The sequence below is a fragment of the Bison bison genome, unplaced genomic scaffold (assembly GCF_000754665.1).
Source record: "Bison bison bison isolate TAMUID 2011002044 unplaced genomic scaffold, Bison_UMD1.0 scf7180017864456, whole genome shotgun sequence".
Lineage (NCBI taxonomy): Eukaryota > Metazoa > Chordata > Mammalia > Artiodactyla > Bovidae > Bison > Bison bison.
Window position 1 is genome coordinate 30,001,213 of NW_011495018.1, and position 11,637 is coordinate 30,012,849.

Consider the following 11,637-nt stretch of genomic DNA (forward strand, 5'->3'; position numbering starts at 1 on the left):
GTTGAGTGCTGAAGAATTGATGGTTTTGAACTGTGGTGCTGGAAAAGACTCTTGAGAGTCCTTGGACAGCAAGGAGATCAAACCAATCCTGTAAGAAATCAACCCTGAATATTCATTGGAAGGACTGATGCTGAAGCTCCAATATTTTGGCCACCTGATACAAAGAGCTGACTCATTGAAAAAGACCCTGATGCTGGGAACGATTGAGGGCAGATGGAGAAGGGGATTACAGGATGAAACGGTTGGATGGCATCACTGACTCAATGGACATGAATTTGAGCAAACTCCGAGAGAGAGTGTAGAACAGGAAAGCCTTGCATGCTGAGGTCCATGGGATTGCAACGAGTCAGACACAACTTAGCAACTGAACAACAAGGATACAAAAAGAAATTTAGGGGGCTAAAATTGTAATGGAGTTCTCTTGTACTTATCTCTTAGCAGTTCTGTAGAGATTTTCCTTTAGCACTAGTGGTTCCTTGATGATATGTGTGCTGAGTATTGATGAGATATTTTTTCCTCCCCAGACAACACTACAAACTGATGAAGTTAAAAATGTGCCTTGTGGAACAAGGTAAGCATTCCCCTTGCTTACCAGTGTCCCTTTGATTCAGATGTAGTTTCTGTTCATAAGCTGTAGTCTCTTAAACATCTTTCAGATAGGCGTGATAGTAACCGAGGGGAATTTATCTTCTGAGCATTATTTGAGAAAAGCCCTGCCTCCAAATAGGAGCTTTCCATCTTAGGAGTCATTTTAAACTGATAGTAACAGTTTAAAATGGAATTAGCTCACCATATCAAGTATGGTATTAAATGCCATCTAATTTAGAGTTTCTGATTTAGTAGGTCTGGAATGAGACCCAAGAATTTGCATTGCTAGCAAAAGTTCCCAGGTGAAGCTAAGACTGCTGGTCGAAAGACCATATTTAGAAAATCACTGTCCTAAAGAGTTTTGGGGCAGGAAAGAAAGTCAAGGCCCAAAGAGTATAATCAGTACATTGCATTGTATAAAAGGAAGAGTATAAAGCTCAAAGTATGTTTTAAATTCTGTATTTTAAATGACTAATATATCACTTTTAAAGCCTATAAAAGAGGCTTTGACATCTGTGGAAGGACAGAAATGCTCTTAAAAAGGGAGCAGATTCTCTCTGTTTTAAGTTACTTGATACCAAGTTCTCTAGGTCTATCTGTAACTCTCTTTTATGGATTCCCTTCAGAGATGACTCAAAATTGGCAGCTGATGAGATGTTGGGTAAATTTTATTTTTATCTTCATGCTTTCCTATGTTTGTCAGATTTTTTGCCTGTGAGCAGGTATTATGTTTTTTTTTATCAGAAAAAAATGTTATTGTAAGTTGATAGAAGGGCTTAATTGTATAGTTTCAAAATCTCTTAACTTCAAGTATCTTAAACTGAGGTTCACATGTCCTTCAGGATGTGTGCTGGTAGGCCAGGAAGTATAGGAAACCATTAATTAACAAGAGCTGTCTTTCTGGAGTGTCAGTTTTACTTCATGTTTTGGGGGAAAATTCTTTGTTTCATATTAGAATAAATACAGATGAAAAGTAGATTAAGATAGGGCAGGAAATCAAAAGAATTTCAGTTCATGGCTGACCTCTACCTCTTGGGAAACCATTTTATCTGGTTCCTTGTTGGAGAAGTTTGAGGAATGCACTGCTTTAGCTGTTGGCTTCAGTTAATAAGGGCAGAGTGCTAAGCAGCTCTAGGTTTTAGGTCTAGTCTTCCTGTGAGCTCATCTGATAACAGCATTTACGAAGGAGAGCCTTTGGTTATGAGAGGAGCCAGGTGAGTGTGTATAGGGGTCATTTGAGTAGTGATTAATGAAGTCGTTTTAATCAGTAGTATATCTTTAGATTTTACTTCTAAATTTCTGTCACGTGGGATTTGTTGGCTGATGTGGGATTAATATGGGACTCTAACAATTTGTATTTGGCTCACGTTTTTCCATTTCTCTGTTTTTAGTGGTGGGGTCATGATCTATATTGACCGAATAGAAGTGGTTAATATGTTGGCCCCTTGTGCAGGTATGGTACCCATCTATTCTGTTAGAGTTATACTCAGAGTGTCTGTCACTGAGAGAGTCCCTGGAGAAGAAGAAGAGATTCCCTAAGGAAAGTTTTATGACTTCATTCATTTCTGATCTCTCTATATATAAAATAATCATTGGAATATTTTCCATTCGTAGGGAATGGTGATAGTGATAGGTCACAAATCCTGGACAGAGTTGACTTTCTGCAACTGTATGGGATACTCTGAGCTGAGTGTATTTAGCAAGATAGTCATTGATTATTTCTAGAATTCCTAGAAAGTGGCATTTCACCCAATCAGGATGAAAAGTAATTTCCTTACACATTAAAAGTCTATAACTGATCAGTTCCTTGACCACATTGATTTGTGACCACCAAAAAATCTTTTTTAGCTGAGATTTGCTAACTTGCAATCTGAAAGTCCTCAGTGTGGGGAAAACATTTTCTTGGTAATAGATGAAAACCCCCAGAGATGGAGTACTGTTCAAATAAAAAACTGAATGAGAATTTCTGAAGTAAGATTGGCCTTCTTTTTAATGTTTGATTTTTTTTCCCAATTTTTTTTATTTTGATAAAATACATGTAACGGAATTTGCCATCTTTACCACTTTTAAATATTCAGTGGGCATTAAATACATTCACATTGTTATGCAGTCATCACCAACATCCATCTCTATAACTCGTTTTCATCTTGTAAAACTGAAACTTTCTACCCATTAAACAGTAACTTCCCATCCGCCCCCTCTCCCAGCCCCTGGCAACCACTGTTTCTGTCTTTCTGACATTTCTGTGTACTTTCTCTCTCTATGAGTTTGACTATTCTAGGTACCTCATAAATGGAATCATACAGTGTTTGTCTTTTTGTACTTGCTTATTTAACACTTAACATAATGTCTTCAGGGTTCATCTACGTTGCAGCGTGTCAGAATTTCCTTTCTTTTTAAGGCTGAATAATATTCCACTGTATCCATTCATCTGTTGATGGACACTTAGGTTACTTCCATGTTTTAGCTATTATGAATAATGCTGCTATGACCAGGGGTATACATGGGTCTCTTTGAGACCTTACTTTGAATCAAAAGATCTGCTGTTTTCAGAAAACCTATATAAGTATTTCTCCAAAAAAAGACATGCAGATGCTCAATAGGCACGTGAAAAGATGCTCAACATCACTAATTATTAGAGAACTGCAAATCAAAACTACAATGAGGTAGCACCTCACACTGATCAGAATGGCCATCGTTTAAAAGTCTTATAAATAACAAATGCTGAAGAGGGCATAGAGAAAAGGAAACCCTCCTATGCTGTTGGTAGGAATGTAAATCTGTGCAGCCACAATGGAAAACAATATGGAGATTTCTCAAAAGACCAGAAATAAAGCTGTCATATGATCCAGCAATCCTACTCCTGGGCATGTACGTAGACAAATTATAATTTGAAAAGATACATGCCCCAGTGTTCATTGTAGCACCATTGACTATAGCCAAGAATGGAAACAACCTAAATGTCCATCGACAGATGAATGGATTAAAAAAGATGTGGTACATGCATATAATAGAATACTATGCAGCATAAAAAAGAATGATGTAATGCCAATTTGCAGCAGCATGGATGGATTAGAAATTATCATACTAAGTAAAGTCAGAAAGGCAAATAATGGTATGATACCAATTACATGTGAAATCTAAAATATGACACAAATTATGAAACAACAGATTTATGGTTGCCTTGGGGGAGGGTGGATTGGGAGTTTGGAATTAGCAGGCGCAAACTGTTACATAAAGGATGGATAAGCAGCATGACCCCACTGTACAGCACAGGGAACTATATTCACTATCATGTGATAAATCATAATGAAAGAAAACATGAAAAAGAATGTGTATATATGTATAACTGAATCACTTTGCTATATAGTAGAAATTAATACATTATAAATCAACTATACTGTAATAAAATAAATTTTAAAAAAATCTGTCATTTTATTCTTATTATTTATTAGTAGTAATACTTTTCCTTACTAAGTATTACTTATTAATAATTATCCTTATTACTAAAATTTGCACACATACAATATCAGGATACTGTGTTCAGCAAAAACAATTCAAAACCATGAAGTTAGATCTTTGCCTTAAGGGTTTGTTTGTTTTTCCCACTTGAGAAGGCATGATACTGACCTAAAAAAAAAAAAAATACATATATATAGGAATGTAAGGTCTTGCTGAATTTCATGTCACTGGTACAGGCACAAATAGCAAAAGAATTTCAAAACAGAGAGCAAGCTGTGTTACTATCAAGTGGATTTGGATTATATTTTTCAGCAACTAAGTATTTTCCTGTCTTTTATAATCTAGTTTCCCTGGTCACAAGGGTGTTCCTGGAGGCTCAGATGGTAAAGAATCTGCCTGCAATGCAGGAGACTCGGGTTCAATTCCTGGGTTGGGAATATCCCCTGTAGAAGGGAATGGCACCCCACTCCAGTATTCTTGCTTGGAAAATTCCATGAACAGAGGAGTCTGGAGGGCTATAGTCCATGGGGTTGCAAAAAGTCAGACATGACTAAGCAACTTAACACTTTCACTTGACTTCACTTTCTCATTTCCCCTGGTCACAGATCAGTGGAATGGACTATGATTGAAAAAAAACAGAAGAAGGGGAGATATTGCTTGTTTTCTGGCGAGAGATAAAGACGAAACTGTTGCATCACTGACTCATTTGTAAATGACCAAGAGAATGAATTAGTCACCGAGTGTTATTTGATGACCTGTTTGTGATTTGCAGTTTAGTTCTAGTTTTCTCCATAGGAAGGCCAGTAGAGCACGTCTTGGATTTGAAGGGAGAAAGCAGCATGTTTTAATAAGGGCATAGGTTCTGGCATGGTATAATATATTCCCTTAGGCACATTTCTGAAATTCTGTTTCTCAGTTTTATACTATGCAAAATTAGATTTTTTGTGAGAATTGTGTGTTAAGGAAGTATATAAATTGCCAGACATAAAGCCTGGCCCAGAAATGTTAGCTTCCTTCCCTTCTAGCCTAGCATCTTTTTTTTTCCCCCAACCTTTGAAAACTGCCTTTTTGAAAATGGCCTTTTGGAGCTACTTCCCTCTTTCATTTCCACTGTTCCTCAGTTAGTTCAGGTTCTGTTTATCTAAACTTTGGCTTTTCAATCATTGCTTCTTTATACTTTGCCTGCTTCTGATTTCTATGCCTTACAGTTCATTTTTCACTCTGCTGCCAAAGTACAGTCTGATAGTGTCATGCCCTTGCTCAAAAACTTTGACAGTTCCTTATTACCTTCAAGATAATATATACTCTCCTTAGTATGGAATTCAAAGTTTGCTTACTAGAATTGCAAATGCAGTAATATGTGGAATATTAAGCATGTTAAGGAACACACCAAGGCTTAGAGTTGTGTTCCATGTTTTCGCTGTTTCATTGGCACTTCTTGTGTATATTTTATAACTAACTTTTTCCTTGGCTGAATTAGAGGATACACAGGTAAACATGAATTGTACCTTTCTTCCAGTGTTTGATATCGTGAAGAACTACACTGCAGATTATGACAAGACCTTAATCTTCAATAAAATCCACCATGAACTGAACCAGTTTTGCAGTGCCCATACACTTCAAGAAGTTTACATTGAATTGTTTGGTGAGTCTTATTTGTTTTAAATATATGAATAACCAATTCGAAATCTTGTTCAACTTGTTTGTGAAGGCTATAATAATATTAATAATGTGTTATTTGTGCATTTCTTCTGAATTTATAATAGAGCAGTTGTGTTTAAAATATTCTTTATCTTAAGTTTAAAATTTCTTTGCTAAAATTGCTTAAATTAAGCAAATTGTTACTTAAGATACTTTAAGAATGATAATCATTTTCTGAAATGTATAGTGTATAACTTGGTACAGATTGGAAAAAGATTCATTTCTTAACAATATTCTATTTATGCCATGATAATTTACTAAAAACTAGCTTTGCTTGTGTGCTCTCAGTCTCTTCAGTTGCGTCCGACTCTGTGGGGCCCCATGGACTGTAGCCCGGTGGGCTTCTCTGTCCATGGAATTCTCCAAGCAAGAGTACTGGAGTGGGTTGCCATGCCCTCCTCCAGGGGATCTTCCCAACCCGGGGATCAAATTTGTGTTTCCTGCAGTGCAAGCAGATTCTTTACCGTCTGAACCACCAGGGTAGCCTGTCCCTTCTCCAGAGCATGTTCCTGACCCAGAAATCGAAACAGGGTCTCCTGCGTTGCAGGTGGATTCTTTACCAGCTGAGCTACCAGGGAAGCCAAGCTTTGTTGCTATTTTAATAGATAATTTGGGGAATTTAGAACCTGGGTCTTGCAGTTTCCCAAGACTCACCTCCACGTTTGATGAGGACTAGCAGGACTCCATATAATTATACTCACAGCTGAGATGTACTACAGCAAAAAGATACAGAGCAAAATCGCAAAAGGAAAAGGCACATGGTGAAGTCTGAAGAAAATCAGGCACAAGCTTGCAAGAGTCTTCTCCAGTGGAGTCACGCAGGATACACTTGATTACTCCAGCTTTGAAATGTGACAACACATGTTAGATGTTTGCTGGAGAAGTTCATTAGAGATTTTCTGCCCAGAATTTTTTCTGGAAGTTGTTCATGTAGGTACCCTCTGCCTAGCATGTATCAATACCAATATTCCAGAAGAAAAGTAGATGCTCAGCATAAAATACATAGTTTGAATAAACAATTTAGGCACAGTGAAGTCATTCTTCCCAGTCCTGGGGATTGTGGAAATGAAATGCTCTCCAAAACCACAACCCCAGGTGACAGTCAGAGACCAAATTGCGAATAGGCCTTTCTCGGATAGTAGTTTTCAGGCTTGCTATGTTAATTCTCTTATGTACAAGTTACATTTCATTTGTGATAGTGAAAGTTCTGGCCAGGGGTTGGGTTGCTGCTATTGGCTGCCTACTTCTCTCTTCTGGAATTATTAGTGAATTTCTTAGAGGCAGATATAGAAATGGTTTATCAGTGTAGAAATCTATCAGTTGATTCCTCTTTGATGATTACGAACTATTGGAATGATGTTTGAGAAAATTTTGCCTTTTCTTATTTGTCACATTTCTGGCTATTTAATAATGGGGAAAGTACTGACGAGGTGGATAGAAAAATTTGTGAATTATCAATTCAGGTGAAGTGACATCTTTATTCTTGTTTGCTCTAGGAACTTTCCCCCTCCCTCTCTCTTTCTAAATCTAAAATAATCAGCTGAGTTCCATAGAAATGAAATTTAGTTATTTGAGAATTTGGATAAAGATTGACTAAAGATAGAAATTTATTTTTTTAGAGAATTGAGACACATATTAAGTCACAATACTGAATTAAGACATTAGAAACCTAGATCCTCCACTTATTGGATAAACATCAATGGCTGCTTATCATCTTTCCTCAATTTCTTTGTCCAATAATTCCTCACACTTTTTCTCATTTATATATATATATTTATTTGTTTTCATATGTGTGTGACATGGTTCAAGCTCTATAAAAGAATAATACCATGGAAACTTTAGATCTAATAATGATTTTGTTTTAGGGCTAGCACAGCGTTAAGACTTTTTTTGAGTGTCATAGAGCTCTTGTTCTTGGCTTCAAAAACAGATCAAATAGACGAAAACCTCAAGCAAGCTCTGCAGAAAGATTTAAACGTCATGGCCCCAGGCCTCACCATACAGGTAAGCCCTTCTCCTAGGGAAATTCTTTGGGAGTTTTGAGAGCTTTGAATTTAATCGTCCTTGAATAGGACTGTTTATTCAGCAGTTATTTAACTGAAGTGCTTTGGTAATTTATAGTCTATCTTTCTCAGTTTAACTTTAGGTTATGGGTAGAATTTTTTCTGAACTCTTGGAACAGATAAACTGAGGTTCTTGCAGGAAATAAAATCTGTATACTGCTATGTGTGAGGCATTATTAAGATACAGTAATGGTGTTAAGTCAGTGTAAGACTGATCCTTGGCATCAGTAAGATTATGAAAAAGAATTTCAAGTATAAAATTCGAACAATAATTCCAGACAAAGTAGATATCCCTAAGTATTCATTGACAGATGAATTGACTGGATGACTGTTGCTCTAAGAGTTAAAAGAACATTTCAAGAAAGTCTGCCTGGAAATGACTGGCTTGGAATTTTGATAGGTCTAGAAGAATTACTAGGATTTATATGAGGGAAAGCAATAAGGAAGTGGATGGAATGACCTGAGTAAAAGCAAGGTAACAGATGAATTCAGTGGTGGTGTGATGGTGGCAGTGGCATTGGGAGATAGAATAGTGAGAAAAACTGCTTTTTGGATCAGTATTTTTTCAGAGTGGGTTGAAATCCATTATTAGGTTCTAAAATCAGTTTTAGTGGGTTATGACTAGCCTTTAAATAAAATGGAATTGAACAGGAAAAGAAACCCAGGCACATGGCTTGTAGTAAGTTTTGAGTATCATTCTGTGAAACTTGTTTTTTTGATGTCAGTGTGTGGGATAGGTGTTATTGTGGGTGTCACTGTAAGATGCCTTTTCTACTGTAGTCATGCTCAATAACATTGGAAAGCTGTGACTCTGGATCTGGATTATCGGAGAAGTGGTGAATATGACTTCTCTAATATGCTTCCTCAGTTTCTAGATCATACTGCTTGTAAGAAGTGTGCATTCACTCTGAGTGATCAGGAGCAATCTCATAAACAAGTCTGAGGGTATTATTTCCCTTGTCCTCCCCCTTGCTGTGTCATCTCTGCTGGCTGCCTAAGGGGAAGCTGCCCAAGTTACAGGGTCTCTTGAAATGTCCAGAGCTAACTTTGTAAAACCCTTTTGGTTGTTCTGGAGTAGCTTTTCAATTTTAAAGATAATGTGAATGTCACAGATTCTTACATTCTGCTCAAGTTGTTACTAGGAGATCTAGCTCATTCTTCTTTACAACCCCTTATAGTTCCTCGCCTTATATTGCATAACTATTTCCCTATTGTTTCCAATTTGCCTTTAATAAACAATAGTGTAGTGAATATTCCTGACACATCTCCTTGTATGTACAATTTATCTTTCAAAGTGGCTGTATAAATCTACATTCTTACCAGCAGTATTTGTGAATACTTGTTTCTCCGCAACCTCGTCAACATGTGAAGCAGTCAGACATGCTGATTTTTGATGCATGGATACATGTGAAGTTATTGAATATCTCTCTTTGATTTGCATTTCATTAATTGTTAATGAGGTTGACATCTTTTTATTTAATCTTTGTCCATTTGCACTTCTCTGTCAATTGCCTATTCATATTCTTTGCCCCAGTGTTGGACTAAAGTGGAATCATACCCTAACCATTTTGTTCACCAACAATATGTAAGTGTCTTTTCAAGTCACAAGTAAGATTCGCTACATCATCACTTTTAACCTTTTAATTTAATCCCTGTGGCTTCCAGTTGTTACTGTTATGTACATGTTGTGATGACTAAGCTGTGCTGGGTCTTCATTTCATTGCAGGCCTTTCTAAGTTGCAGTGAGCCAGGACTGCTCTTTGTTGCGATGTGTGAGCTGCTCATTGCAGTGGCTTCTCTTGTTGTGGAGCACAGGCTCTAGGGCTTGCGGGCTCAATAGCTGTGGCCCCCAGTCCTCATTGCTCTGCAGCATGGGGAATCTCCCAGACCAGGGATCCAACCAGTGTTCCCTGCATTGACAGGCGGATTCTTTCCCACTGTGCCACTAGGGAAGTCCAGGATAAATTCTTAATTGTAGGATTGATGAGTCAAAATGTATCCCCTGTATGGGGACTTTTTGGTACATATTGCCAAACTGCATTTCAGAAAAATTTTAGCATCCTGCACTCTCTCATCAGCAGTGTTCATGAGCTGTTGTTTTCTATACATTCGATTGTGTGATTGTACCCAAATAATTAGCAGATACATGTTTCTAAATCCTGTTGGAGAAAATGTGTATGGTATTGTGTGTTAATTATTGAATATCCTTGGATGTATGTTTGCTCATTGTTTGGTTTTTATCTGTCTTTCTCATTGACTTAAACTATTTTTGGTATGTTAATTATGGTAACTCTTAAATACTCTCCTTCACTTTTCACTTTCATGCATTGGAGAAGGAGATGGCGAACCACTCCAGTGTTCTTGCCTGGAGAATCCCAGGGACAGCGGAGCCTGGTGGGCTGCTGTCTGTGGGGTCGTGCAGAGTCAGACACGACTGAAGCGACTTAGCAGCAGCAGCATGCGTTTAAGAGCCTTTCACCAACTTTAAAATATAAAAATCTAAATAAAATCAGAAATTACATTTTTTCTCTACTTTTATGTTGTATTTTTAGGTTTAAAATTTTAATTCATCTGAAATTCATTTTTAGTTGTGAGGTTGGACTCAGTTCCTCCCCCAATTATTAACAACAGTAATTATTGAATAATTTATGCCCGTCTGTCTTCCTTGATTGAAATGCCAATGGTATTGTATGCTAAATTTTGTTATATGGTAAAGTTGTTTTTTAGACTTTGTTCTGTTCCATTGCTTTTTCTATTTCCTATTCTTTAGTTAGTTACTGAGCCTTTCATCTTTTCCCATCCAATTTGCTGCTCTCCTTTTTTTTTCTTCTAGTTAGTAAATGGTTCCCTCTTAGCCTCAGGCCAGTCTAAATGTATGGGAGGCATCTTTGACAACTCTCTTGCCCTTAATATCTAGTCCCTGGATTCTGCTGATTCTACCGAATCCACCTAAAACATCTCTGCCACCTCCTTAAACCAAGTACTGTCTTTTGCCTGAATTTCTGCAGTAATCTCCTATCTTGTTTTCTCACTTTTACTTGTCTACTGCATGGCAGGAAAAAGGATCTTTTAAACTTAGGTATATTTATTTGTTGTTTTTATTAAAAGTTGTTGAATGAAAAAAATATCACTTTATATTCATGTTTTTAAACTGATAGATCAAGATCTCCATTTTTTGGTTGCTTTAGTCTTGTTATAAAATAACTTATTATTTTATAACATAACTTATAGTTGAAATGCATTTTTAAAACTTAAAGGCTATTTTTCAGTGTTCCTATCTTTAACATGTTACATTATGGTTATGATAATTCAACTTTTTAGTCACTTTAAAAATTCCGATAAGATACATTGTCTTTAAGAATGGCCTTGGATATTTCTGCCAGTTAACTCTACATGATGAGTTTTCATTACTGATATTTTCAAGGCATACCAGGTACCTAAATTGGCTTGTACATTTTAAAATTAGGAATATAGTCTATGACTTCATTTATATTATCATTTTTGTTTCTTTTAGAATTTCTGACTTAGGTGAGAAACCCATATACCAAGTTAAATTAATATTCATAAAGTTAATGAACTTTAATGCTATTGACATCTGGTCCCATCACTTCATAGGAAATAGATGGGGAAACAGTGGAAACAGTGTCAGACTTTATTTTGGGGGGCTCCAAAACCACTGCAGATGGTGATTGCAGCCATAAAATTAAAAGACACTTACTCCTTGGAAGGAAAGTTATGACCAACCTAGACAGCGTATTCAAAAGCAGAGATATTACTTTGCCAACAAAGGTCCGTCTAGTCAAGGCTATGGTTTTTCCAGTGG

General features: G+C 36.8%; 1 protein-coding gene across 2 annotated transcripts in view; it reads left to right on the plus strand.

Annotated features, from left to right (window-relative positions):
• ERLIN1 (ER lipid raft associated 1) overlaps positions 1-11,637 on the plus strand; it is a 41,996-nt gene that overhangs the window by 7,404 nt on the left and 22,955 nt on the right. For both annotated transcript variants that reach the window (XM_010859533.1, XM_010859534.1), the window contains exons 3-6: positions 525-571; positions 1,980-2,041; positions 5,570-5,695; positions 7,682-7,755. In XM_010859533.1, the coding sequence (XP_010857835.1) occupies positions 525-571; positions 1,980-2,041; positions 5,570-5,695; positions 7,682-7,755 (309 nt within the window). The remainder of the gene's footprint in view (positions 1-524; positions 572-1,979; positions 2,042-5,569; positions 5,696-7,681; positions 7,756-11,637) is intronic.